Source organism: Talpa occidentalis, unplaced genomic scaffold, assembly GCF_014898055.3.
Source record: "Talpa occidentalis isolate TD23 unplaced genomic scaffold, MPIMG_talOcc4v2.1 talOcc4.14, whole genome shotgun sequence".
Classification (NCBI taxonomy): domain Eukaryota; kingdom Metazoa; phylum Chordata; class Mammalia; order Eulipotyphla; family Talpidae; genus Talpa; species Talpa occidentalis.
Window position 1 is genome coordinate 90,680,631 of NW_023601433.1, and position 27,893 is coordinate 90,708,523.

The window sequence follows — 27,893 nt, forward strand, 5'->3', positions numbered from 1 at the left end:
CACGGGAGGGGGGCGGAGCTGAGGGGGACGGGCAGGCGGGGTGGGCGGGGTTGAGGGGCGGGGGTCGGAGCTCACGGGGAGGTGGGGCGGAGGGGACGGGCGGGCGGGGACAGTCGGGGCGGGGCGGAGGGAATGGGCAGGGCGGCGGGGGCGGAGCGAGTCTGCGGGGGCGGAGGCCCGGGGAGGCGGGGGCGGGGCGGGTGTGGCGGGGGCGTGACGGGTGTGGCGGGGGCGTGGCGTGACGGGTGTGGCGGGGCGTGACGGGTGTGGCGGGGCGTGGCGGGGGCGGGGCGTGACGGGTGTGGCGGGGCGTGGCGGGGGCGGGGCGTGACGGGTGTGGCGGGGGCGTGACGGGTGTGGCGGGGGCGTGACGGGTGTGGCCGTGGCCCACCAGCGGGAGCCGACGGGGACGCCCCGGGGCGGGGGCGGCTTTTCCCCACAGACGCTTCTGTTCGGTCGCGTAGCTGGAGGCGGCCCAGCCGCAGCGTTAAGCCGACAGTGCTTTGTGCGCTAAGGGCAAACCCCGTCCGGACTGCGGGCGGGCGCTTCCGCACCGGCACCTGGGAGCGGACGGGCGGCGCGGGCAGGGACCTCGCCCCGCGCGGACTCTGCCCGTCGGCTACGGCCACGTCCCCGGGCGCCGACTGGGCGGTAGGCCCCGCCCACCGCGCGGCCAAGCGGTGGGCGGGGCGTACCGGGGGCCTGCCACGGCATTTCCGCCGGAAGCTGAACTCCCTGGCTTCCAGTCGGAGTGGTTCCGGCTGGCCCGCGAGTCCGGAAGTTGCTCTTCTCCACAGACATGAGCCCCACGCGCATTTTCTGAAGTACGCGCGGGGCCATCTGTGAGTGGGCGCGATCCTCGCCCTGCGGCAGGGCGGCTTCTGCCCGAGGGAGACCGTTGGCGAGGGGAAAGGACGTTTTCTCCCCCGGAACGGAGGCAGCGCTCCCCGGCAGTTTCCGGGGGGGCCGAGCCCGCGGCGCGCCGCGCCCCGCCCCTCGCGCGGCCACGTCTGCCGAGCGGCGGCCGCCGGGCTGCAACCGGTGAGCGCGGGCGGGCGGCGGGCTGAGGCCCGGCGCGTCCTCTCGCGGGGGCGCCTCGGGCCGGGCGGCGGGGCCGCGCTCCGGCTGCGGTTGGATCCGCGGGCCGGCCGGCGGGGCCCGGCCGCCGTCCTTTTGCAGCCGCCCTGACAGGTGCCGGCGGCGGGCGGGAGGGCCGGGGCCGCCTGCGGCGGGCGCTTCCCGGGGGCGTCAGCGGGCGGGCGGCTGCGCGGCGCGCCCTCCGGCCGGCGGGGAGCGCCCTGACGGCGGCGGTGGAGGCGGGGCGGCCCCGACGCGGGAGGCCGGGGAGGCGGTGGGCGCCGGGGCGGGCGGCGCCGGTGCCGGGAGGGGCAGCGTGAGGGCCGCGGAGGCCCGGGCGCGGCGCCGCCCGCAGCCGGGAAGGCCTGGGCGTGTGGTCAGCGCGGTCGGAAACCGCAGGGACGTTGCGGCCGCGCGCAGCGACCAGAGCAGGGCGAGCGTCCCGGGCGCCTGCCGGCGGGCGCGGACACCTCCGGGCGGGCGCTCTCCCGGCTGCGGCGCACCTGGAGCGGCCAGAGAAGGAAACTAAGTCGCCTGACAAAAGTGAGATTGGGAAAGAAGGGGCTTTTGCCCCACGTGTTTCCTTAAGCGGTAGTGTCTTCTTTTCACGTGAGAATGTCTGCGGTTGGCTTCATTTGCCAACAACGTGAGTAATCTCTGCTATCCTTGATTGAGGGCGGGCGGCAGACCCTGGCCTTCGTGCCCTTAATCCTGGCAGGAACTCTGTATTCTTTTTCTCCTTGACTTGCTGATGAGAGAGCAATTGATGTCGTTTAGAACCTGCCCAGAAATTCCCAGCACAGGGTGAAGGTGGAGCTGGACTGGGGCCGCAGCCTGCCCTTCACGCATCCCTGCTGGAGGACCTGGTCGTTGCATTGTGTCCCCGTGGTCACTCGCGTGGCTCAGCCAGACACAGTCTCTTAAGGAAATCATGCATCATATTTGGCCACACATGGTTTCTGGTCACCAGGAGGAGCAATTCAAGTGGAGCCATGAACACATCTCTTCTGACCACAGCAGAATGTGGGTGGTCAGAAATGACACTGAGGCGCTGCGTCTCTAGTGAAGCAACGTGGTTACTGAGTGGAGCCTGTAACCAGTGGCACCTTCCTTGTGGTATGCCCCCAGCAGTTGGAGGGATCAAGGCCCTGAATACTAGTCTTGCTAAGGAGAGTGCTCGTGGGGCGGAGGGCAGTCAGGACACAGCTCTTTGCCACGGGAAGAGGTACCACTCACCACAGGCTTCCTGGGCAGTCGGTGGAATGTCTCCAGTGGCTGCAGGAGGAGCTGGCTTTGTGGGTTACCAGGCTGAGCACTCCCGGGTCCTGGCACTGGAGGGGGAGAGCGGCTTGGGGACTAGCAGGCTCCCTGTCAGGGGGCTGAATGGGTCGGGCATGCGGTGGTGCTGGGCTCAGGCTCAGCATTGTCTCCACGAGGGCGCACTGCCTGAGGAGCCTGCACATGCACGGGCTCTTTCCTGGACAGCACCAGGTGAGGCCTTGTCGGCACGTGCCTCAAGGGCACACTCCCCTCTGCAGCTCCGTGACAGTCCCCACCCCCTGCGCTGCTGCCACTGGGTGCCCTGCTGCACCTTCAGTGCCTGCCCCACTGCTGTGCACTTCCTTCTCATCCTAAGGTCACTCGCCAGGGTTGTGGCTGTTCCCTCCTGCTCCTGGTGTACAGCTGTGGCAACCTCTGCCCTTGGGACTGTAGCTTCCAAACACCTGGGGTAGGAAGAGTTTGAGTTTTCTGCGTCTGAGGAGGCAGTGTCGCTGCTCAAGGTGCTCCTGTTGTGTCATTTCCCCCCACACACACCCAGGCCGCTGGCTCGCTTGCTAGGGTCTGCAGCCGGTGTTGAACTGCTTGGGGTGGGGGGCCCAGGGGGAGGGCAGATGCAGAATGGTTTCTGCTTGCAAAGATCTCACAGTGTGTTCTGAATGGGGGAGACAGGGTGAGCGCAGAAGGGAGTGGGCCAGGTGCTTCACCTGAGCCCGGTGCTGGCTGTGGGGGAATGTGTGGGGATGGGCTTGGCAGACAAGGGACCAGCTCTTGCAGGGGATGCACCGCCTGTCATGGCCACCCCTCAGGCCCCCGTGGGAGCCCAGCGGCGACTCAGACCTCGTCCCCAGCCGCACCGCAGGCAGAGGCACTCGATGCCCAGTGCACAAGTCCTCTCCCATCAGGAGCTCGGCCAGCTCACTGTGTGCTCGTCAGTCCATTCTCTTATGTTCTTTCCCCATGTCATATGATCCCCTGTCCTGGATGGGGCCTGTCTGTGGTGAAGGGAACAGCCGGGCTACCCTTCTGCCTTGTGCCAGGCCTGCTTGGTGGGCCTTCTCTGCAGGACCCATCCTGACCTGCCCAGCTTGACACCTTCATCCCAGGGAGAGTCTGGGTGGTAGCTGAGAGGCTTTCTGGGGGAGTGGTAAATTTCCGTGGAGCCAGGATCCTGTGAGGCGGTGACTTTCTGAAGGGCAGGCACAGGGGACCTTCTCCAGGGGCCCATTTGTCTCTCTGCCTGAGGTCACAGTGACTGCATAGACAGCAACACAGTGAGCGTTGATTCTACGCAGGGTCACTTGGGCCCGCCCTCGTAACTCTCTCCGCCTCTCTGCTGCAGGTGTCGTCTCCACTCTCAGGCATCACGAGCCAGCCTGGCTGCTTGCTTGGCCATATGGGGCTGATTCCCCACGTTTCCACACACACACCCAGCAAGTCCTCTCTGGCACTGACACTTAATGCTAGCTTTACACTTAACGGTAGACACAGCCTCTGGTGCCCTTGATGGCGCTTTCACTAGCCCTTCGTGCCTGTGCCCTGGAGGTGCCAGACGACAGAGGAGTGTGTGACTGTCCAAGCTGCAAGCTAACCCTCCTGGTCCATGGCGAGGGCTCTTGGCGTGGGAGACCAGGTCATGCTCCACTAGTGGGTTCCAGCATGAGGCCCAGCTCTTATCTGAAACATCTGTGTGCAGTTTGTAAGCCAGAAAGCTGTGTAGATCTTGGTCCTGACACATGAAACGGGATGACGTGAAGCTTATCCTAAGGGTAGTAGGTGCTGACGTCACCGTGGGGGTAGGCAGCGCGTGCACCCTGCCTGCTGGTGGGGGCACTATCCCAAGGCGTGTCTGAAGCTATGACGATGGCCAGACTTTGGGCACGATTTTGCTCCATTAAACCCCATCTAGGGCCTCCTTGGTGGCGCGGGGGTTAAGACGCAACCTGTGAAGCAATCTACAGCCACTGCAGCATGAGTTCTATTCCTGTCTGGCCAGGGAGAAGCCCACATGACAGGACAGACCTCTCCTGTCTTACCCACTGCTCCCCTCAGCAGTGTACTTTGGTCCGTCTGCCTGTTCTGTTTCCCACTCTGTCTCTGGTGAATCCTCTCACCCCCACATCTCTGGCCTGTACCCCAATTTTTGTATAAAAATAAATAAATCTTTTAAAAAATAAACCCCAACTAGTAGGACGAGCTATCAGGTTGCTGTTCCTGCTGCAGGGGAAAGGCAGGGGTCCTTCATCTCAGGGGGCGTCCTGCCCTCCGCCCCCATGCAGGACATGATGACTGTGCTGACTGCAGCTGCTCCTTGGTGCCCCTCAAGCTCTGAGCTGTGGCCTGGGGACGCAAACGCACACCAAGCCCTGCCCTGAGCTCCACGCTAGCCAGGTGCTTCTCTGCCCTGGCTGGGTGGCCCAGAGCCAGCACCTTCAGTCATGGGCCCAGCATTTTGTGGCTGGGTCAGCATTTTATCCTTAGAACCTAGGTGCCCAAGCATTAATATGCAGAAAGAATAAATCTGTATTTGCTTATCGTGCAGGTGCAAATTAGGGATCAAGTGTCAATCCTGGAATTGATACTTTCACGTCTGACAGAATTCCATAATTCTCTCTCTTTTCCCTCCTCTTAGGTGTCATGACGTTGTCTGGCTTGATTTCAAGTCATTTATGAGCCCGAATCTTCACTGAAAGATGGAAAACGTAGCCGGGCCCTTCCTGGGAGCCCGTGGCTGTTGCTGATGGTGAAACCAGATTCACTGGCAGCCCAGCTGCAGCCCCTGTGTGACAGCCCCGCCTGTGTTGTCCTCACCATGGATGGCGCCTCAGCCGTGCAGGGGGAACCCCCAGAAGATGAAACCGATGGAGGCCCCTCGCCTCACCCTGAGGAGCCTCTGGGATCCCTGGTGCCCCCCGACTTGAGGGACGGAGCTCAGTGTAAGTCGTCTGTGATGCTGCTGCTTCAGTCCGTGACCAGGATGTTCTTCAGCAGAGTTGCGGGGCAGGGGAGACTTGTTTAAGGCCACGGGGGGCTTTTCCTTCCTTTCAAGTGTATCCGAGTAGTCAGGTGGGCGTCGCCTCTTCGTTGGTGCTGACAGTGAGTGTGTCCTGCGTGCGCAGAGCCCTTTGGGCTGATCGGGGCATTGCATCAGTCTGACGGCTCCAGTGTGGTCAGCACTGCAGTGTGGGTCCCAGGGTCCCATGTCTATGGGTGAGGTCTCCCGCCTGAGGTGGCCCCCCTGGGGGTGTGCAAGGGGTGACCGGTCCCGCCTGCTCGTGAAGACAACACCGGGTCCGACAGTGCCTTGCTGGCAAACACTCCCTAAGTCCAGGCGAGGCCGGTGCCAGCAGGGGCCAGGGCCAAGGGCGCTATAGTGGACAGATTGGGAGCCATGCTGACAGCAGGAGCCCTTGCGGAGAACCTGGCTTTGGCCAGCCTCAGGCCCGATGTCGAGCAGAGAGGGTCTGCATCCCTGCTTCCCGGCGCTGAGGCGGAAGAGGCGGCGCGTGCAGGTGCTTGCCCACACCTGCCGGTGCTGGGGACAGGGCCGCTGTTGCTTGCCGGGCCTTCTTCCTCCCATTAGATAGCTTGGGTGCCCTGCTCTGCTCCAAACACCCCTTTGTTGTGAAAATGGGAAACTCAGAGAGGCCCCCAACCCACAAGCCCAACGGCGGGGGCTGCCAGCCTGGGTGCCTCGTCCGTGCTTGCGGGCCCCGGCCGATGCTACCCTCGCCCCCCTGACCCTCGCATCCACACAGGCCCACCCGCTTGCCTGCAGGTGACAGAACCCATTTTCTCATTTTTTATTTTCTATTTCCATTTCAGAAGGGGTTTGTTGGGAAAAGGAGGAGAGAGGCGTTGGAGGCCCAGGTGGGAGGGCACCGGAAGCCCACTGCAGCTGTGCTGGGGCAGAACAGGTTTCTTGGGCCTAGATGGGCCCGTCGTGGCGTCCAGCGAGGCGGTCCCGAGAGGCCCGGTGTGACCCGCTGGGCGCCATGGGCAACAGGGCCCTGGGCTTGCCCGTTGGCCTGGCTCTCGGACTGCTGCGCGCCGGTCCAGGGCAGGGAAGACGAGAAGCCTTAGTTGTAAGAAGCCTCTGCTCTTGCTTGCAGTGAGGAGGGAAGGTGGGGGGTGTCGGTGGGGACACTCCGTGCAGCCCTCTGACTCGCAGCTGCTCTCGGGCGCTGTCTCTGTGGTCGCCCTCACCTCTGCTGATCTCGCCGCTTTGGGCTTCTTGTTTGGGGGACACACTTTGAGAGGTTTCGGGGGTGGCTGTCATCAGCCTGAGCCTGGGGCGTCGCTGGAACCAGCCTCTGCTGCAGACGGTTGGCAGCCCTGAGCGATCGTCCTGCGCTGGTCTGGCTGGAGGGGGGGAGAATACCTGGGGCCACTTAGCTGCCCGCCCACGGTGTGGAGCAGAGGGCACTGAGGGCGGCCATACAGCTGTGCACACTCACGGGGCCGGGGAGTCGCGCGTTGGAGAGGCCAGTCGAGCCGTGACGGCCCAGCCACTCTCTCTTCCAGGTGCCAGCATTGGGGCAGACGGAACTACCGCGGAGGGAGGAGGCCTGGACACGCCCGGCCAGGGGAGCGCCTGTCCCAACGGGCCCGTGTCACCATCACTCCAGCCCACCACAAGCCCAGTGGGTCCCGATGCCTCTCCAGGTGTGGCTGGTTTCCATGACAACCTAAGGAAGTCCTGGGGGACTAGTGCTGAGGGCAGTGTTAGAAAAGAAGCTTTGCAGTCTCTCAGACTCAGTCTTCCCATGCAAGAAACGCAACTGTGTAAGCATCAGCCCCGCCCCGCCCCGCCCTGCCCCTTGGGAGGCCCTGCCCCTCTGTGGTCCCTTTGGGGGGCTGTGCCTTGCACCCACAGCCCAGTCTCAGGGAGGATGTGCATTGGGGTGTTGATGGCCTGGCCTCCTGGTCCAATTCTGGTGTTGCGACGAGGGTCTAGGCTTCAAGGGCTGTGCGTATGTGGCCTATCACCTGGGGTTGTGACTTGGGGGCACCTTTCCTTTACGATTATTTAAAGTAGGGGTTATTTTGCTCTGATCCGGGAGGCGAGGTCACATACTGGCAGCCTGTTGTCTCTGGATCCCCTGGTCCCTTTCTGATTCAGATGCGATGGCCTGCTGGGACCCCATGGTGCCCCCTCTCAGCCTCTGCAGCGTGGTTCGCAGCCCAGCTGTACCTTTGGCAGGTGCCCTTTGGCCCCTGGAACCGTCCTCTCTCTCACACTGGCCGGCGGGGCCTGGCACGGGGTCACATCCACTGCTTGGGGGCTCCCATGAGGCTGCCGTCCCTGGGCGTGCGCTGCCTGATGGAGCCCCGTTTCTGTGGCTCCCGGGGCCTCTCGCGGCCTGCGGAGACATCCTGCTCGGGCCTCAGTCACTTCCTTGCTGCTGCTGGGGGCTTGGGCACCTTCCCTACTTGTCAGCCTTTCTTCTCCGTGGGTTGTCTTTTTATACGTTTGGCCTTTTTTTCTCTACGTCTGTTTACCTTATTTTCAGACGTTATTTTGTTAGAGCCACAGTGTGTTTTTTGAATTTCTGAAAACCAATTGCCAGCATCTCAGTGGGGGCAGAGACCGTTGGGATTCAGGCCCGCAGGCCACATGAGCCCTGGCCCAGGGCCCACAGCCTCGTGGCCCATGAGCAGCTGGCTTCCTTGCCCGAAGCTGTGCCCCTGGTATTTATTTGCCGCTAGACCCTCTGCGCTGGGAGCCCTGGAGGGGCTCTGTAGTGAGAGCCCCACGTTGGTGATGACATTTTTAGGCTTTTTGTGACTTTCCTGGCCCCGCTCAGGGTCTTGGGATTATTTAAAGCGACAGCTGCTGCTGCTCAGATTCTGCACTGAAGGTGCTTGGACCGGGACGTCTGTGGTGTCCACACGTGCCTGCCATCCGGCCATCCTGCCCTGCGTGCCAGCCCAGCCTGGGCTCCCGAAGCAGAGGCTCTGGTCCTGGATATGTGGGTCTCCCTGCCGGCCCTGAGCGTGGCCCTGCCTTGTTGGGCATGTCTGCACAGTGGTCAGCTTGCAGAGCCCACTTTGGCTTCTCACAGCCTGACGTGGCAGAGATGAGAGGAGCCGGGGTCCGCTGTGCCCGCACGTCACGACCCTCATCCTGGCGGGTCTGTCTGGGCTTCCCCTGTGACGTTGGCAGGCTGGGCTGTGCCCGGGGCTGGGTCCTGGATGCCGGGCACTGACCAGCACCACTGTCACACGCACTCTGGCGGGCATGGGGACCCTCTTCACGGCGGGGTGCTATGGGGACCTGCGCAGCCCTGTTCCCTGAGAGGCTGACCCCTGGGCGTTGTTGGACACGTGCCGCTCTCTGCTGTGCACCGCTGGTGCTGGCTGCTAAACGGCCTCTCCTCTCAGGCTCCACGGATGCGGCGGCCCTGCCCCTGGAGAAGGAGGAGCATGTCCGCCTGCAGGCACGCAAGCGGCTGGAGGAGCAGCTGAAGCAGTACCGGGTGAAGCGGCAGCAGGAGCGGGTGAGTCTTCTCCTGGGCCGCCATCCTAGGTGTGGCCATTGCTCGCAGCCCCGCACTTCGAGAAGAGGCCCGGCCTGCCCGGCTCTGCCTCCAGGTGGGCGCGTCTTGGTCCCCATTCGGTCCTGACAGCAGAGAGGGCGGATTTGGGGCTGCTGCAGGTCGGCTGTGGGAGGCCCCTCTGAGCCCGTGGGCTTGCGGGAACTGCTTCCGCTCGTGGCTGTGCAGTGGGGGCACTTTCGTCTCGCTCTGTCCAACTGCTTCACACACAGAGACATCGCAGACTGGGCCTTCCTGGTGGCACAAGGGGTTAAGGTGCAACCTATGACGCTGCCTGCAGCCTCTGCAGCGTGAGTTCCATCCCCGGCCAGCCAGGGAGTGGCCCACATGGCACGGCAGACCTCTCCTGTCTCCCTGCTGCTCTCCTCAGCAGTGTACTTTTGTCAGTCTGCCTGTTCTGTTCCCCGCTCTGTCTCTAGTGAGTCCTCTTACTCCCCGCACCTCTGGCCTGTACCCCAGCTCTTATATGTATAAATAAATATATTTATTGAAGATTTATTTATAAGAACTGGGGCACAGGCCAGAGGTGCGGGGGGTGAGAAGATTCACCAGAGACAGAGCGGGAAACAGAAGAACAGGCAGATTGACCGAAATACACTGCTGAGGGGAGCAGCGGGCGAGACAGGAGAGGTCTGCCGCGCCCTGTGGGCAGCTCCCTGGCCGGCCGGGAATCAAACCCACACTGCAGAGGCTGTGGACAGCTCCACAGCGCTGTGCTCAACCCGCTGCACCACTGGGGAGGCCTAATAAATGAATCTTTTTTTTTTTTTTTTAATGGGACCCTCACCGGTGGCCGGGGATCAAACTGGCGCTGCGGAGGCTGCGGGCAGCCTCGCAACCCAGCGCTCAGCCGCTGCGCCACCTGGGAGGCCCAAGATTTTTTTTTTAAAGATTTATTTATTTATGCATACAAGAGCTGGGGTGCAGGCCAGAAGTGTGGGGGGTGAGAGGAGTCACCAGAGACAGTGGGGAACAGAACAGGCAGACGGACTGAAATACACTGCTGAGGGGAGCAGCGGGGAGACAGGAGAGGTCTGCCGCGCCCTGTGGGTCAGCTCCCTGGCCGGGGATGGGCTGAAGCTGCAGAGGCTGTGGACAGCTTCACAGTGCTGTGCTCAACCCCTGCACCCCCAGGGGAGCCCTCTGTCTCGATTTTTGTTGCACAGCAGTTGTCATATTTAGTCAAAATTTCCTGACTTTCTTTTTATTTCTTTAGGGATTTTATGTCATTTTAAGGATTCTCCCCATTTGAATAATACGAAAATATTCATCCACTGCAATAATACGATAACATTCAACTTCTCTTTTTACGTAAAAATTAAGAGACTCGGGCCTCCCCGGGGGCGCAGCAGTTGAGCGCTGGGTTGCGAGGCTGCCTGCAGCCTCTGCAACGCCAGTTCGATCCCCAGCTGCTCCCCGGCCACCTGAGGAGGGTCCCGCATGGCGCGCAGACCTCTCCTGCCGCCCGCTGCTCCCCTCAGCAGTGTCCTTCGGACCTTCTGCCTGCTCTGCTCCCCGCTCTGGCTCTGGGGAATTCTCTCACCCTCCCATGCTTCTGACTATACCCAGTGCTTGTATAAATAATAAATATTTAAAGAAAAAGAAAAAGACCCCCTTTTGCATGGACTCCGCCTGCGCCCGCCAGGCAGTGGTGTTGGTGCTGGGCCCCCTCGGAGGGTGGCTGTGGGCTGGTCGGGGCTTCCCCGCAGGCCGGAGCTGTGTGCGCAGCCTCCTCCTGGCCAGTGTCTGAGCCATAGGCTGCTGCGGCTGCTCTTGTGACCTCTTCGCAGGGTGTGAGCCCCGGGGTCACCTGCCACACCCCTCCCAGTTAGGCTTCCTCACTGTGCCCAGAGCTGCTCCCCAGCATCCTCCTCCACTGTGCCCGTGAGCCCTTGAGGCTGCACAGTCACACGGGAGCACGTGTCCTCTGCAGGAGGAGGTCAGTGGGGTGGCGGCCGGGGGTATCCCCTTCACCTGCTGTCTCACTGGACGCCCCTGGGTTGTCCAGTTAACAATCCAGGGAGAAGTGAAGAGGCAGGGGTACTGGAAAGGAGAGACATTGCTGTTGTTTGCAGATGTTGGCGAAGCCTCAAAAAACTAGAGCCAACTGAAGAGAACTATAAATTTATAAGGATCTTATAAAATTATTAAAACAGCCTGCAAAAAATAGCTTAAAAATGCAAATATGAAAATTTGCGGTTATCCTACTAGCTATAAAATAGTGGGAAATAATACTTAAAATGGGAAAGTAATAAAATATTGAAGAGTGGAAATGTCGGCATAGATGCTTGGGTCCCAGGAGAGAGACCACCTGACTTCTTGCATGGAGAGGCACGCAGGCATGTGGGGGGCTTCGCCCCCCGCAGCGGACACCTGGGCCGCCGCAAGTCAGTGGGGTGCTTTCCTTAGCTTGGAGAGCTAAGCGCTTTCTAAGGGAACGCATGTGGGCGCAGAGCCCGGAGCATTGGGGACGTCCACGCGGAAGGTGCTGCGGCCCTGCCTCCCCACCCTCTGCAGCCCTGCTAGGTGGTGGCTCGGGACGCCGCTTCTCTACCCTAAACGTAAATTTTGTGTTTTGTTTTTTATCTCAGTCTAATCAACCTGCACCTAAAACAAGACTATCTAGCACACTCGATCCTGAGCTCATGTTGAACCCAGAAGCCTTACCAAGGGCCAGTGCCGTGGCCATGACGAAAGAGTACTCCTTCCTGCGCACCAGCGTGCCTCGGGGGCCCAAGGTGGGCAGCTTGGGGCTCCTGGCTCAGCCAACAGAGAAGAAAAGCTCTAAATCAAGCAAGATCCGGTCTCTGGCTGACTACAGAGTGGACGACTCGGCGGCAGAGACGGCAAGCGGCTCCCTGCGGCAGAACCGCAGTGCGGCCGCATCCGTGGTGGCTGAGATCAGCCCGTGTCCTGTGGCCGAGGACCACCTGGACAGCGTGTCCCTGGCGGGGGGTGACACATCTGAGGCCGATGGGAATGAGAGCGACGGCTCCTCCCACGGCAGCGTCTCCGCTCTCAGGCCGGCCGGCCGCCTGGTGGACACTACAGGCCCCCCTGGGGTCTCCTGTGCGCCCAGTGGCAGAGAGGCAGCTCCTGGGGCACTGGGCCAGTTCCCCTCCATCTCAGATGTACTGCGGGCCGCAGCAGCGGAGCACCAGGCCCAGGGGCAGGAGGTCAACGGGGAGACACGGAGCCGGACAGACAGCATCTGCAGCAGGTGGGAGAGGCTGGAGGCTAGGCCGAGACGCCGCCCACTGCTGGGCAGCCCTGGTCCTGGCACTGCCCTGTGAGCGGCTCTGGGGCCCTGTTGGGCAGGCGCTGCAGCGTGGGGGCCGCCTGCCCGCCTGTGTGGGGCTCCTGAGGCCGCGGCCCTGGGGGACCCTCCTTGATGTGTTTATTTTCTTAATAAACGTGGAGGAGAGTAGCTGGGGTGTGAGGAATGTCAGCTCCTGGCGGGGCGGAGAACCGGCGCCCCATACCTAGCCCTGACTCTGCCTTTGTCCCCAGCCTGTCCCTGGAGAGCTCTGTGGCCGAGGCCCAGGATGAAATGTTGCAGGTTCTTAAGGAAAAAAGGAGACTGGAGGGGCAGCTGGAGGCTCTGTCGCTGGAGGCGAGCCAGGTAGTGAACGCGGGCAGCGGGCGGTGAGGGTGCTGAGAGAAGGCGCAGCTCCGCTGGCCGGGAGTGTCACTCGCGCTCTGGCCTCGCCATTGGCAGCAGCGCCTGGCCCTCCCTGTGCCAGCAGCTGTGTCCACTGGGCCCTGAGGGAGGCGCGGGCCCTCCTCCCACCTGGATGCCCAGGTGCCCCCGCCGTGGACGCCGGGCAGCCCGCGGCAGTTACTTCTCCCGGTGTGGATCTCTGTTCCCTGACACACAAAATTGTTTTTGCCCTTGGATAGTTTTTGCTGTGGGTTCTGCTTTTTCCGGTAGGAATTTTGCCTTGTTTCATTAGCATTTGCCCAAAAAGAGCTTTCCCTTCAATTCCAGCTTTCCCGTCGACAGAGTAACCCCGTTCTGTTGGCTTTGGCCAACCATGTGATGGGCTCAGGCATGGTCTGCAGAAGCCAGAGGCAGCAGGCCGGCTGTCCTCGTCCATGTGCAATGGGGCATCTTGCAGACAATGCAGGCAGCCCCTGCCCAGGGCTCTGGGCTGCCCAAGGGTGTGGCCCCACATAGACGTGGCTGCAGGACAAGGCCTTTTCAGCTGCGCCTTGGCCCCAGGCTGGGCCTCTGCCCCTGCCCCCGGCATGGCGTTGCCACCTGGGTTCTGGCACACTGCGCTGGTGTCCCGGCCTGCCGGCTGCCATCCCTGAGAGTGTTGGTTTCCCCAGCGGGTATGGGTTGGTTTCCACCATCTGCTCGTCTTTGAGTGCCAGGGGTTCCCCTAATGCCCTGGTAGGCAGACTTCAGAGCCGGGGTGCACACCTCAGCTCCTGCCCCGAGGGTATCTCACAGCAGGCCGGCACAGGCCTGCCCTGCCCCTGCGAGGCGCCCCTCCACCTGGGCCTGTGTGGGGCCTCTGCCTTCTCCTGGGGTCACTGTGCCACTGGAGGGACCAGGCCAGGGGACACCTGGCACCTTGTCAGTCTCGTGGGCCCTGTAGCCATACCCTCAGCCCACGGGGCAGAAGCCACTCGTTTTCCTGATGGTCATGGTATCTGCTTGGATTCTCTTAGGCCCTGAAGGAAAAGGCAGAGCTGCAGGCGCAGCTGGCTGCCCTGGACACGCGGCTACAGGCCCAGGTAGAGCAGAGCCAGAGCAGCCAGCAGAGACAGGACTCACTGAGCTCTGAGGTGGACACACTGAAGCGGTCCTGCTGGGACCTGGAGCGAGCCATGGCCGACCTACAGAGCCTGCTGGAGGCCAGGAATGCCAGCCTGGCCGCATCCAACAGTGACCTGCAGCTGGCGGAGGGGCAGTACCAGAGGCTGCTGGCCAAAGTGGAGGAGATGCAGGGCAGCCTGCGTAGTAAGGACCACGCAGGTGAGCCCGGCGCCAGTCCCCACTGGTCAACCTGAACCCTGTGCAGTGAAGGAGATAGGTCAGGGTCCCGGGGGTGGCCATGCTAGTGGAGCCCATGTGGTTCCCTCTTGAGTGTCCAGTCCTGGCTGCACGCTCTGTCCCCAGGGTGCCAAGGTGGTGGCTGCCCGCCACGGAGGGGACGGCGGGGGTGGCCTGGTTTCAGACCCCCGGCCCAGCCAAGAGGGTGAGGGTCCTTGCCCTGGCGTGGGGAGCAGCTGTGTATCTGCCCCAGGACAGTGTCTCTGGCATCGGGGCCACGTGGTCTCGGACCAATGCCCGCACACAGGTGACCTATCATCTCAGGATCCACCCTGGCCCAGCGCACAGGCCTCCCTGGGGTTGTCTGCAGCCCTTGAGTGCTGTGTGGCTCCCGTCCCCAAGGGGCGTGGAAGACCCAAGGCCCTGAGCTGACCTCAGCTGCTGGCTGAATGGCAGCATTGAGCATGAGGCCCGGAGTCGGCCTTGGGGTGCCGTGCTGCTTCCGTTGGCTCTGAGCACGGAGGGGGTTCGGGCTGGGGCCGCGGGCCTCCTGCAGCTGCCTTCCTTGTCGGCTTCCTGTCAGCATTTTAGAGGCTGTCCTGGGGAGGGGGACAGCCTGGGTGTGATTCTGACTCTTAGGACGTCTGAGTGGTTGTGTTCAGGCTGAGTTGGGTCGTGACTTCCTGTCTCCTTCCAGTCGGGGGGTGACGGGTCAGACCAGTGGGCCTAATGTGGGACGATGCTGTATCCTGGCCCCTGTGGTTCACATGCGGTGCCTCGGCCGCCCCAGCACAGCCTGGGCTCTTCCTGGGGCAGTGAGGGAGGTGGCCTGCGGCCCAGTCGCCTGACCCCTGAGCGTCGGCTGCCTCAGCTCCTGCGAAGCACGTCTCTGGCTCCCCTAATGCCACGCCACCCTTGATAACGCCTGTGTGTTCAGATCGAGTCCAGACACTGCTGTCTGCAGCGTGGGGGTGGTGACGCGCTGGGGGTCTGCGGCGGGGTTGTGCAGGCATCTGGACAGGCGGCGCAGTCCAGCCTCCCCCATGCGCCCTGGGAGGGCGCTGCTGTCTGGCATGGTACCCAGGCAGGTGGTCTGAGCCTGTGCTCCCCCCCCAGTGCAGGACCTGCGGCAGCAGATGGGCGCCCTGCAGGGCCAGCTGCAGCAGGTACAGCTGGAGCGCAGCGCCCTGAGCAGCAGGCTGAAGGCCTCGCAGGCTGAGATCTCATCCCTGCAGAGCGTCCGGCAGTGGTACCAGCAGCAGCTGGCCCTGGCCCAGGAGGCCCGCGTCCGACTGCAGGGCGAGATGGCCCATATCCAGGTAGGCCGGTTGGCCATGGGAGGGTGGACACTGCTGTCTCATGCAGAACAGCTGCTTTACCCTGAACTAAAGACTTTTCTGTGTTTGGGGTTCTCAGCTGTGCTTGTAAGAAGCTGCTAATTCCTAACTACCCCCTCCCTTTCCCCCAACCCCGGCCCTGGCGACGGCGCTCTGGGTCGACTGTGGGGATGGTCTGACAGCTCGAGCATTTCTGGGCTCAGCATCTTTCTTGGGCTTCTTTTTTTTTTAAAGATTTACCTATATTTATACAAGAACCGGGGTACAGGCCAGATGTGCGGGAGGGTGAGAGGATTCACCAGAGACAGAGCGGGGAACAGAACAGGCAGACTGACGAAGTACACTGCTGAGGGGAGCAGCGGGCGAGACAGGAGAGGTCTGCTGCGCCATGTGGGATTCTCACCGGCTGGCCAGGATCGAACCCGCGCTGCAGAGGCTGCGGACAGCTTTACAGTGCAGCGCTCAACCGCTGCGCCACCAGAGAGGCCCCCTCGGGCTTCTTATGTCCATGCTCTGACCACAGAGCACCTGCCCCCCAAATCCGGCCCTGCTCCCCTGTACCCAGGCCTTGCTCCCCATGCCCTGGCCCTGCTCCCATGGCCTTAGTGAGGTCCCCACACATGTGGGTGTTCTTGTTTCCATGGTGCCAGCAGACGCCTTCTCCCAGCTCCCCTGGCCGGCCCAGGCATGTCCTCTGGTGCTGGTGGGCCACAGCATAGGGCCTGGGCCCTCGGGACTCAGGCTGGCTGTGCTGACCATGAAGGATCTGGGTGGGCCTTGCCAGCCCTGGTCGCTCTCAGTTCAGTCGGGAGTTTCGTTGTTGCCCTCCGTTTCCTTCCTGATAAAATAAGTACGTAGGTTAACTGAAACTTTCTCGAGTTGAGATTGTGAGATGCCAGCTCGCCCAAGTGCTTCTTTTAGAGTCCCAGGCCTGCAGACGTGCGAGTCGGGGCTCTACCTGCCTGTGTGGTGCGGCTCGCATGGCGTGGGCCTGGGGGTCCTACCATGGACGCCCTGCTCCTCCCAGCGGCTTGGGCTGTGTGGGGCGTGGGGTAATAGGGGAGCCAGCTGTGTCCGCCCAGACTCGTCAAGTGGGACCTGGAAGGTTAAAGGGGAGGAGGCACAGCGAGTGTGGTTTGCGGGTCCCTGGGCCCCGCTCCCTGAGATTGTCCAGCAGCCGCTGCTTCCGCTCCCCCAGGGGCTGAGGAGCAGGCCTGCAGGGTGTGCCTCCACTCTGCATGGGCTGCAGGTGCCTCCTGCTTGCCGGCAGGGCTGGGCAGGCCTGTGCCTCGACCCTCTGCTCGTGCCGCCTCTGGGGCTGGCGTTTCTCAAGGAGGCAGTTGGCCAGAGGGATGGCTGCTAGTGACCGCCTGGCTGCATGGCTGGTGCCACCTCCGGGAACAGCCGGGAGGCTGGTGCAGCCTCGAGTGGTGACTGCCGGCTCCTGAGCGGCAGCCTGCCTGGGTGCATAGTAGGGTACATGCAGCGGGAGGGCCGCTCCTCAGCTGGTTGTCCTCCGTGCAGGTTGGGCAGATGACCCAGGCGGGCCTGCTGGAGCACCTGAAGCTAGAGAATGTGGCCCTGTCCCAGCAGCTGACTGAGACCCAGCGCCGGTCGGTCAAGGAGAAGGAACGCATCGCCGCCCAGCTCCAGGGCATCGAGGTCAGTGGCCCCGCGCGGGCAGGTCTGGGCCTGTGGCTGGTCACGTGCATCAGCATGAGTCCGTAGTCAGTGGGCACGTGTGCATTTTTGAAGGACTGCTGGATGACCTGCAGGGGCCATAGGTGTGGGAATCACCTTCCCCGTGCCTGGCCTGCTCGCTACCATTCGTGTCCGAACTGCAGGCTGACTTGTGGCCTCTCCTGGCAGCCAGGGTAGGGGGCCTGCGTAGCTGCCTGCGGAGCCCGGACTTGGTGAGCTCTCAGTCTACAGCCACCAGCAGGCGGAGGACGTGCAGCTGCCTTATGGCTGGTGTCAGGGTGGTGGGGATGCTGCAGCTCTCGTGGGGACCCCACACCTGTTCTCGTTTCTTACCTGTGACACCGGGACTATCCCCTCTGGGCATCACGTGATGCCACGTGACAGGCTTGTTGAGAGTCCGGGCAGGGAGGAGGTACATGGCGTCTGCAGGTGCTGGGAGTGTGACTGCCTCCCATAGGCTCTTGCCTCTGGACGTGACAGGCGCAGGCGGGGCCTTGGGTCCCATCCCCTTGTGCCAGACCTGACACCGAGGCCTCTGTGGCCTTGTCAGCTGGAAACACTGAGCCATCAGCTGACATTTTCCCTTAAGAAATACCTGGGCATTGAGTTTTAGCTGCATGGTCCAGACGTCCCATATCTGGTGTCTGGTTTTACCAGGGCCTGTGGAGAGACTGCGTGAGGGTGACGTTCCCGCTGCTGCCTGGAGCAGGCCTGCTGCAGCCCACCCAGACGGCCGCGGCGGGGCCTGGCTATCCCGCCAGGTGGTCGCTAGCCTCTCCCCTGGTCAGCTGGAGGCCAGCAGAGGCTGCGTGAGCGGGCCGGGGCGGTGGTGCTCCTGCTCTGAGGTACACTGTCTCCCTGGCGCAGGCTGACATGTTGGACCAGGAAGCTGCCTTTGTGCAGATTCAAGAGGCTAAGACGATGGTAGAGGAAGATTTGCAGAGGAGGCTGGAGGAGTTTGAAGATGAGAAGGAGCAGCTGCAGAAGACAGTAGCCTCGGCAGCTGCCCTGGAGCAGCAGCTTGAACAGGTGAGCCAGGCTGGGGCAGGCCATCCCCTGTACATCACAGGCCCCACTGCTGAGGCCCCAGTGGTGTCCCTGCCGCTGTTATTCTTCCAGACCTATGTGCAGGAAGGAGGACACCTGCGCTCCTGTACAGAGCTCTTGACCTGAGCAGGGCCGTGCGGCACAGCACAGGGCAGTCACACTGGGCCTCGGTCCTCTTGCAGGTGAAGCTGACCTTGCAGCAGCGAGACCAGCAGTTCGAGGCCTTGCAGCAGGAGCACCTAGACCTGCTGAGGCAGCTCACCTCGACGCAGGAGGCACTGCAGACCCGCGAGCAGAGCCTGGGCGACCTGCAGGGGCACCAGGATGAGCTGCAGGCCCGACTGGAGGAGCTGCAGGCGGAGGCCGCCGCCCGGGACGACACCATCAACTTCCTGCAGAAGGAGAAGATCGTCCTGGAGGTGGCGCTGCAGGCGGCCAAGAGCAGCAGGGAGGAGCTGGACAGCGGAGCCAAGAGCTTGGAAGAAGGCAGGGAGGAAGCGTCGGACGTTCTTGAGCAGCTGAGACAAGAGCTAGCCATCAAGTCCAGCCAGGTAGGCAGTCTGCTGTGGTCTGCCGTGAGTGGACAGCATGCCAGGAATGGCTACTGTGGCCGCCTGTGAGCGCCTCTGTAGCCACCACCCCTGGCGTTCTGCTGTTGGTCCTGCTTATCCGTGGCTGTGCAGGTGCTGAACACTCAAACCAATGACCTTTGGCCTTTTGAAAGTCAAATCCCGAGAAACACTTTCTGTCCCCTGGTGACGTGGAGCTCAGACTTGGGAAAGCTGTGGCGCCTCGGGCCCCTCCCGGTGGGCCCGCTGGCATGTCGGCCAGTGAGGCGGGGAGGTGGCGAGAGGTCCGGCCGGGAGCAGACGTGGGAGCCAAGTCTGCGGCAGCAGGTAAAAACATGCACACCCGTCCTGCAGGTGGAGCATCTCCAGCAGGAGTCAGTCGCCTTGAAGAAGCAGACACAGAAGGTGAAGGAGCAGTTTCTCCAACAGAAGGTAGAGAAGTGCAGCTGCTGTTGCTGCTCCATGTAACAAGGATGTCGGCAGGTCCTGTGTGGTCTGGTCCTGTCACGGGACAGTTCGGGGTGGGGACACCTGGAGGCCTCTGGTGGTCCTGACGCTCCTCACCCACTGCTGCACAGCAAGGCCCCCACCCGCGAGCTCCCTGTGGCCAGGGTGTGTTCCACAGTGGTCTGCATCCTGGGGCCCGCGCTGTGTGAGGCGGTGTCCGTGGCTGCCCCACAACGGGCCCTGCAGGGCAGAGGGCCCTGGCCAGCCTGTGTGCGGGCTGGGCTTTTCCCAGGAGCCAGGTGGCCCAAGAGAGATGGGCGTGGGGCCGGGACGGCCGGTGTGGGTGTGCCCTGGAGTTGCCGGTGCATGGTGGGTGGTGTTTGGGTGATGGTGTCTGGGATTTGAGGAAACATGCTCTTTAGCGCCCCAGACGTGCGGCCGGATCAGGGCGGGCTCGTTGGGGGGCGGACCCCTGAGGCAGCCCACGCTGGCTGCAGTGTCTCGCCCGCAGGTAATGGTGGAGGCCTACCGGCGGGATGCTGCCTCCAAAGACCAGCTTGTCAGCGAGCTGAAGGCCACGAAGAAGAGGCTGGACTCGGCACAGAAGGAGCTGAGGCAGGAGTTACTGAGGCTTCAGGGGGAGAAGAAGTCGGTGGAGCTGGAGCATGCGCGGCTGCAGCGGGAGGCGGTGCAGGCCCGGCAGCAGGTGGCAGACCTCGAAGGGCACCTGCAGGCTGCGCAGGTGGAGCGGGACGAGGCGGAGCTGCAGCTCCAGGTGTGGCCTGGGGCTCCGCGTGGGAGGTGTTCAGAGGGGAGCCCAGCTCAGGCTCCTGGAGCTCAGTTCCCAGGGAAGTCCCAGGGAGTCCCAGGGAACTGGGAGTTGCAGGGAGGGTTGTGGGCGGCTGGCACGCAGCAATTGGTTGGGCTCTGGAGGCCGAACGTGAGAGCCAGGGCAGCCGGGCCCGGGATTGTGGCGGGGGTGGGTCCAGGAGGGGCTGCGGGGCTAGGGGGGTGCAGGGGTCCACTGGCCAGGCCAGGCTGTCCTCACTTGTCTCCCCACCCCCGAAGTCTTTGCAGTTCGATAAAGTACAGGCGGCTGCTCTGTCAGAGGCCAACGAGGCGCTGCAGAAGCAGGTGGAGGCGCTGCAGCAGGAGGCCCGGAAGTGAGTGCCAGCAGGCAGGCTCTGCCCCAGGGGCACTGGGCAGTGGGTCGCCGGGCCTGGTGGCTGAGGTGTGCCGCAGGCCCTGTGTGGCAGTGGTGTGCTGGGCTGCCTCCACCCCGGGTGCTCCCCAGGCAATGCTGCTTAGTGGGGGGAGGCTCCTGTGACTCTGACCTGCTCTTCAGCAACCCCAGAGGGGCTTCTGCTGGGTGGAGAGAACACAGGAGGGGTCCCGGGCTGCAAGGTGGCGCCAGGAGAGTACGGCAGCCTTCTGGGCCTGGGAGCCCCTGCACCCCTGCAGCCTTCGCTGCCCCTCCAGGGCCGTCACTGAACAGAAGCAGAAGGTGAAGCGGCTGGGCTCCGACCTGAGTAGCGCCCAGAAGGAGGCGAAGAGCAAACACAAGGCCTACGAGAATGCAGTGGGCATCCTCAGCCGCCGTCTGCAGGAGGCCCTTGCTGCCCAGGAGGCCGCAGAGGCCGAGCTGAGTCAGCTGAGCGCCCAGGCAGCCAGCGGTGCCCACAGCCTGGCCCTGCAGGTGGGTTCCCGGGTGCTGCTGCCGGAGCTGACATCTCTGAGCCTTCGGGGGCGAGCAGAAGGGAGGCAGCTCGTGGGGGCAGCATCCTCAGCTCCATGATGCCAGCCTGGGGGCCGGGGTCGCTCTGTGGTGAGCCAAGTGGGGCACATGTCCCTGGGAGGAAGGGGTCTGCCTGAGGAGTGGCCAGAGGCGGTGGGAAGTGACCAGCGCTTGCATGGCCACCCCGGGTAACCCACTCGCGTCGGACCACAGGAAAAGGTCCGGGCGCTAGAGGAGGAGTTGCAGACGGTCAGCCGCAGCAAGCTGATGCTGGAGAAGGAGCTGCAGGAGGTCATCACGCTGACCAGCCAGGAGCTGGAGGAGCACCGGGAGAAAGTGCTGGAGCTGGAGGATGAGGTAGGTGCCCAACCCAGCTGCAGGGGACAGCAGGCCCCTTCCCGGGCCGCTGTGCGTCCCTGTGCTGCCAGCCCTTGCATGCCCAGGGGGCAGCAGTCTCAGCAGGGCCCGCACTCCTGCTTACCGGGGGCCCAGTTGGGGTGCTGCAGTCACCTGGAAGGGCCAGCCGGCTCAGGTGGCCCTACCCTTTGAGGGGAGCTGCTGAGACTCAGCCCCCGAGCACACAGCATTCCTGGGCAATGGTCGAGACCTGGGGCTGCCTGCTTGTCCGTGCCTCTCCAGGGGCTGGGCAGGAGTGGCATGGCCCTGCAGTTGCTGGCCATGACCAAGGGCACTGAGGGCAGCTGGCCTCATGTGGCTGCTGTGTTTCTGTGGCGCTTGGGGCTCTGTGGACGCCAACATGTATTGCATGGCTGACCCTGACATGTTTCAGCTCCAGGAGTCCCGAGGCTTCAGGAGGAAGATAAAACGCCTCGAGGAGTCGAATAACAAGTTGGCCCTGGAGCTGGAGCATGAGCGGGGAAAGCTGACGGGCCTGGGTCAGTCCAACGCAGCTCTGCGGGAGCACAACAGCGTCCTGGAGACAGCGCTGGCCAAGAGGGAGGCCGATCTGGTGCAGCTGAACCTCCAGGTGCCAGCCCATGCGCGGGGACCCCTGGGGCCTTTGCAGCCCAGCACAGGCCCGGCGAGTGCCCAACACCTGCTCCCAGCCCCATGGTGATGCCGGGTGGGAGCTGCCTGGGAGCTTCCTCGGGGGCAGCTGCTGGCGCTGCAGGCGCACCTTCTCCCGCCAAGCAGGGTCTGCGCAAGGGCCTGGCTGCACCTGGAGCCCAGGGAGCTCCTCTGGACACTTCTCAGTGCCTCGGACTTGGCAGCCCTGCCTCTGCCGCCCAGCTCTGGGGCTTGCAGTCGTGTCCTGCTTGGTTCCCTCGGCCGCCCCAGGCCTGGGTGACGTCCGCCTCCCTGCAGGTGCAGGCGATTCTGCAGCGCAAGGAGGAAGAGGACCAGCAGATCCAGCGGCTCATAGACACCCTGCAAGCTTCCCTGGAGAGAGAGAAGCTGAGTGCAAACACCCTCAAGGAGCAGGTGTGGGCCGTACCCTGCGGGACACTCAGCCCAGGGGCGGGTGGGTGCCGGGACTTGCTGGCAGGGGTGCACGGGCCAGGGACCGTGGGTCTGCTCGTGAGGAAGGCTGTGAAAGCTATTTAGACTAGGCAGAGGACCTCCGAGCCGGCATCCCCCCAACAGACACCACCCACCACACGTCACCCAGGCCTCTGGGACGGCCATGGGGAGCTGGCCACCCCCCAGCCTGCCTTGCTAAGCTCGCCTGTCCTCGCTGACGGGGCCTCCTGCCCATAGGTGGCTGCTGCCAAGATGGAAGCTGGACATAACCGCCGCCACTTCAAGGCCGCCTCCCTGGAGCTGGGTGAGGTGAAGAAGGAGCTGCAGGCCAAGGAGCACCTGGTGCAAAAGCTGCAGGAGGCTGCCGAGGAGCTCCAGTGCGTGGGGGTGGGGCCGCGGGGTTCCAGGGCCTGGGGACGTGAGGACTCTCCCTCTTTGACATGTCTGCATGTCACAGTCACTTGTAGTTCAGCAGATCATGAGTCCTTTGGGGGCCAGGGGCGCGAGGAGAGCAAGGAGCCTGAGCTATGCCCCCACCTCGGGCCCTGCAGTGAAGGGAGCAGCACAGGGCAGGCACCAGGCCTGGCTGTGGGTGCAGTGAGATTGACCCGTGCCCCCTCCCACCGCAGCTAGCATCCCTTTGTTCCCTGGGGTGAGCACCCACAGGCGTGCCCTCACCCGTCTTCCCGGAACAGAGAGCCGTCACCTGGCGTGCGGTGGACAGGCTGGGTGAGGCTCACTCTCCCCTCTCTCTGCCAGAAGCCGGGAGGAACAGCACTCCCAGGAGGCCGTGCAGTTCCGGGCGGAGCTGGCGGAGGCCCGGGCCCAGCTCCTGCTCCTGCAGCAGCAGCTGGATGAGCAACTGAACAAACAGCCTACCGGAAACCAAGAGGTGACCGTGGGCCTGCCTGGTGTGGACACGCTCAGCCCTGTCTGCGGGAAGGGCCTTTCTGTCCTGGTGTGACGCTGAGCCAAGTGCAGGGACGCGGTGTTGGTGGAGGGGCAGGGATGTCATTTTAAGATTCTCCTGCCTTGTGACTGTCCCGTCTCTAGATGGAAAATCTCAAATGGGAGGCAGAGCAGAAGGAGCGAGAGGTCCAATCCCTGCGGCAGCAGCTGGGCCTGAGCGAGCAGCACGCGGCCCAGGAGTTGGGCGGTCTGCAGCAGCTACTGCAGGTACTGCCGGGCCGACGGAGGTGGGCCAACCCCATGGGCAAGGAGTGGGCGAGGGCCCCACATCGCGCTGTGCATGCGAGACAGGCCCTCGGAGGCCCATGCCCCGCAGGTGGCCAGACCGGCTGCCCCATGCGAGCTGTGCAGGGCTAGGCCCACAAGGAGGTAGCACAGGGCCAGCCTGTCTGAGATGAGCTTCTGGCCCAGAGAGCATCTGGTCTGGTGCCGCAGACCAGCACAGCAGTGAACGATGAGGCCGTCTCAGGGTTGAGAGACCCCGCAGGGTGGTCAGGGATTCGGCTGAAGAAATGACAAACACACACACTTCAAGAGAGTGTAAATCTGAGTGCAACTTTATTTGAGTCAGTGGTCAGTATGTATACGTTTGTCTAAAGGCATAGGATCGGTTATCAGTGAACTAGGCCAGATGGCTCATAGATTTATTATTGACAGGGCAGTGATCTATGTCCGAAGCTACATCTAGATCTAGTCACATTCCTAAGTAGACAGGCTATTAATTCTTATAAGTACATTTTAGTTACACTAACTATCACTTACTCGTTTCTACTCATAATAAACTGTCATGGGTGAATTTATAATGCAGTTAATGTCATAGGTACTAAAGTCAAGCACATAAAAGAAGATTATTAAACCAACAATTCTATTATTAATGTTTCATGTGGATTAGCCTGTTTATTAAATTACGTATGTTTTTTAATTAGCCATCAATGACCAGAAAAAGGAAAGATTTTAGAAAGACAATTGTAGCAGAATAAAGTTTATGGGCCTTGAGAAAGCGAGATAAGGTTTATGGCAGCTTTTAGTGGTCGTATGTCTTAACAGGCATCCAGTTTATTTATGTCTTAGGGAGTTTGCTGTTCTCCCCCTGCGCGCATGGTTCCTTGCCCACGCCGGACCTCAGGGACCATGGCAACAGCCATTAGCCCTGAGGGTCACTGCAGGGGGAGGGGCAGCAGTCTGGGCTGCGGGCAAAGGGTCAGGCCCTGGGTGGCCCCACTGAGACCCCTCCTAGGAGGGGGTGTGGGGCGAGGGTAGAGGCTTCTTGGGGTATAGGGCCCGGGGCTTCACCGGGTGACTCCTGGCTGTGGGCTGGGTATGGGGACGTGGGTGTCGCTGGGGCAGGGCCTGGCGGGGCCCCAGATCCCTCTTCAGACACAACCCAGGCCTCACGGAGCCCCAGGGGCCCAGCACGTGCAAACTGGGGGCTTTGGCCTTTGCGAATGTACGGCTTTCCTCAGGACGTCCGGTCTGAGCTGGAGGTAGCGCGGGAAGATCTGTCCGTGACGCAGAAGGACAAGCTGGCACTGCAGGCGAAGGTGTCGGAGCTGAAGAGCAGCATGAAGACCCTGCTGCAGCAGAATCAGCAGCTCCAGCGGGGCCTACGCCGCAGCACAAAGACGGTACTGCCCGGCCCGGCCTTTGGCATCCTGTGTGGGCATAGGCAGCGGGGGTGCTCTGCAGGGCCGGCTCACTTTAGCTTGGCGCCTCTTAGAACATTGACATCTTTTCGTGAACTCAGAGGCCACTTCGTGGCGATGGCACATAAAGCGCACGGGGGCAAGAGCCCTGCCAGCCCGTGGGCTGCGCTCGGTGCCTGCCCAGCAGTGTTCTCAGCGGGGGCTGGAAGGGCCTCCCGAGTGCGCAGAAGCTGCTGTGCTCCGTGCCTGCACCTGCGTGTGAAGACACTGGGCCTAGCAAAAGGGGTGCGGGGATGATGGGGGAGGAAGCGCCAGAGGCAGGGAGGTCCCATTGGACACGCCCTCAAGGCCCTGGCCCGGGCTCACACGCAGCTGGCACAGCTTGCTGTGCTGTGTCGGGAAGAGGTCGGTGCATTGAGCCGCTGCTCCCGCCCACAGCTCACCCACCACAGGCAGGCCGGGGTGGGGCCACACGGAGGCCGAGTGCAGGGTACGGCCTCCTGGGCCACAGCTGACCACGTGTCTCTGAACAGAGGAAGGAACTGAAAGGCGAGGCCAACTCTTCGGGCCCCGTGACACCGGTGAAGATCCCTGACTGCCCCGTCCCAGCCTCCCTGCTGGAGGAGCTGCTGAAGCCCCCCCCTGCCGTGAGCAAAGAGCCCCTCAAGAACCTCAACAGCTGTCTGCAGCAACTGAAGTACGTGTGGGCTCTGCCGAGGCCGCGGGACTCACATGTCTGACCCGGGAGCCTCCGTCCTGCAGCCTGGGTGCCCACAAGGCCCGGGGCCACTCAGCCTGTGTCTGTGGTTGAGGTGGGGTGTCTAGTGCCCACTGACCCTACGTGCCTGAGATCTGAGTTCCAGGGAGCCCCAGAGCTGGATGTTGGCGCCTGTTGGGCTGGGTGGAGGGCAGGTGTTGGGGCTCCTGCGGGGACTTGGGGGCAGGGCAGCCCCTCCTGAGCAGGCGCCCATGGCATGGCAGCGTGGGGAAGCTGCAGGGCCCTCTGGGTCCCAAGGCCTGCGTCCGGGAGCTGGGGCCTCCGCAGGGCAGCACTGTGACCCAGCTCCTTCCCTCAGGCAGGAGATGCACAGCCTGCAGCGCCAGATGGAAGCCCACACGGTGACTGTGCACGAAGCCCTGTGCCCGCAACCAGGGGCCAGCCCCGCCACCCGGGGAGAGCACGCCCACCCCAGGGGAGACACGGAGCAGCACAGCCGGGCAGAGCCGCTCGAGCCCACCTGGCCGCAGTGACCAGCGGCCTCCGCGCCTTGTAACCACCCAAAGGAATGTTCTCTTGTCAATGTTATTTATTGGAGTACATGCTCTGTGTTTCTCTAAGAGGTGGCATTTAAGTTTTGCACTTGCCTTTACAGGGAGGGAGTGAACTGACGGGTTGAGAGCCAGGGCTGGAGGAACTATGACTGGCAGGTCACAGCAGCATCCCCTGTGGAATGCCGGGCGCTCCCGCCAAGGGGGCTCCAGCAGGCCTGGCCTGGCGTTGGCTTTGGTTGTTAGAGCTTTACTTCCCACCGAAATGACACTATTCACACCTTTGGTTTTTATTTTATTGTTTAAACGGCCATCCCCGTAGAACATGCAGACACACTGACACGCAGCCTAAACGCTGAACGCGGTCAGGACTGGCCGGCGGCGCCTGTCCGTTGCCTTTTGAACGTTGGCTGCGGCACGTGAGGTCAGGTGGGCTCAGGGCTGTCCGGGTTATGTTCTGAGAAAGACGATTATTTTATTTACCTTTAAACCAAATGTTCTTAGACAGTGTCTGTGTTGTCCTCGCTCCCCTTCGTGCCTGCGGCCTTCTCTGTGGTGAGTGCGGGACACCCCTGCATCCCGCAGCCACACGCCATCGCCGGTAGGGCCTGGCAGGGCGGGGGTGCGCGACTCCCAATGGGCGAGACTGGGGAGAAGACGGGCCTGCAAGCTGTTCAAGCCATCCCTCGAGGCTCTGGGCTGAGCTTCCCTGCAGGCTTTCCGGGGCCGACTCTTGGCGGTCTGTAAATGTCCTGCTGCTCCTCTGCTTCTCCTCGCGCTGGGAAGTATTTTTGACAGCGCTTTTGTACCGTCAGAGCAGAGGGACAGGAACCCACTGCTGTGTCTGCTCGCAGCCCCCGCCCCGCCCATCAGGACTTAGGCCGCCCTCTCGCTCGCGGGAGGGGGGGCTGTGTGTACATGCGTGTCTCCATGTGGTGTGTGCCCATGTCCTGTGTGCACACGTGGGGCATGTGTCTGGTGTGCGTGTGCACACGTGTGCCTTCCGCCGTCACCGGGCTGCCGTCACCTGGGCTGCTGCTTCCTGTGTGCCTATTGGCGCGGGCCCGCCGGCTTCCCCTGGAGGACAGCTCTGAGCACGCTGCAGACGGCGGGAGCCCGTGCGCAGAGAGGTCAGGGAGTGGCCAGGCTTGCGGGGCCCTGGGTGGGCACCCCGGGGCACCCAGCTCGCTCATGCCTCGTGAGTCTGTCCTGTGTTGGGAAGGCGCGAACCAGGCACTGGGCCAGGTGGGAACTGGCTCCCAGGAGCCTCTGGGTGGCGCCCACGGTCAGACATCGGGTGGTCCTTGCCGAGCCCGCTCAGCCCGCTCAGCCCGGCTGCCCTGGCCTGGGCGCACAGGTGGAGGTAAAGATGCCTGGAGGTGAGGGGGCGTGTGTGAAGGAGGCGCCATGGAGTCCTGGCCCGGCAGCACCCCGGGGGTGGGAGTGGGGGCGTGCTGGGCCTCTGTGGACAGACGGCTGCTGGCCTGCGGGTGTCCAGGGCCCAGAGGGCTGGGAGGGTGGCTGCAGGGCTCCTTGAGCTTGCCCTGCGGAGGGCCCGGTTGGCTGTGCAGGGCAAGGTCGCCATGATGACGACTTGTGACTGAAACAGCATGTTGGTTTTTACAAACTTAAGCGTGCTTGGGAAGTCCTTAAATTTTGTGCAATAAACTATTTTTTGGTAAAGATCTTCATTTTTCTTTGGGGGAAGTCCATTTTAACATTTTGGAGTGACTTTCATCTCGACATAAACTCTGTCCAGATTCCTGTTTGCGGAGGAGTC

The 27,893-nt window shown here is 62.7% G+C and overlaps 1 protein-coding gene across 8 annotated transcripts; it reads left to right on the forward strand.

The window, feature by feature from the left end:
- The first annotated feature begins 711 nt into the window (after window positions 1-711).
- Window positions 712-27,854, forward strand: GOLGA3 (golgin A3). 8 transcript variants are annotated; one of them, XM_037511368.2, is made up of 25 exons: window positions 1,535-1,723; window positions 1,855-2,193; window positions 4,988-5,291; window positions 6,880-7,140; window positions 8,740-8,855; window positions 11,504-12,132; window positions 12,423-12,534; window positions 13,590-13,896; window positions 15,031-15,233; window positions 16,776-16,913; window positions 17,820-17,981; window positions 18,182-18,550; window positions 18,923-19,000; window positions 19,527-19,790; window positions 20,084-20,178; window positions 20,495-20,711; window positions 20,964-21,107; window positions 21,541-21,738; window positions 22,077-22,193; window positions 22,470-22,609; window positions 22,992-23,124; window positions 23,286-23,408; window positions 24,665-24,826; window positions 25,378-25,541; window positions 25,921-27,854. In XM_037511368.2, exons 3-25 carry the CDS (start codon window positions 5,096-5,098, stop codon window positions 26,093-26,095), a joined length of 4,503 nt encoding a protein of 1,500 aa, XP_037367265.1. In that variant the 5' UTR covers window positions 1,535-1,723; window positions 1,855-2,193; window positions 4,988-5,095; the 3' UTR covers window positions 26,096-27,854. The 8 variants fall into 8 exon arrangements, with proteins under 8 accessions (XP_054551421.1, XP_037367262.1, XP_037367266.1 ...); XM_054695446.1 differs by lacking the exons at window positions 1,535-1,723; window positions 1,855-2,193 and adding an exon at window positions 712-824; XM_037511365.2 differs by lacking the exons at window positions 1,535-1,723; window positions 1,855-2,193 and adding an exon at window positions 997-1,041.
- Window positions 27,855-27,893: the final 39 nt, after the last annotated feature.

Excerpts from the sequence above, each read along its gene's own strand:
- GOLGA3 (XM_054695446.1), top strand. The coding sequence starts at position 5,096 with ATGGTGAAACCAGATTCACTGGCAGCCCAGCTGCAGCCCCTGTGTGAC. Across the intron at positions 15,234-16,775 it reads GCGAGATGGCCCATATCCAG|GTTGGGCAGATGACCCAGGC; the intron begins GTAGGCCGGTTG and ends TCCTCCGTGCAG. Across the intron at positions 19,001-19,526 it reads AGCAGTTTCTCCAACAGAAG|GTAATGGTGGAGGCCTACCG; the intron begins GTAGAGAAGTGC and ends TCTCGCCCGCAG.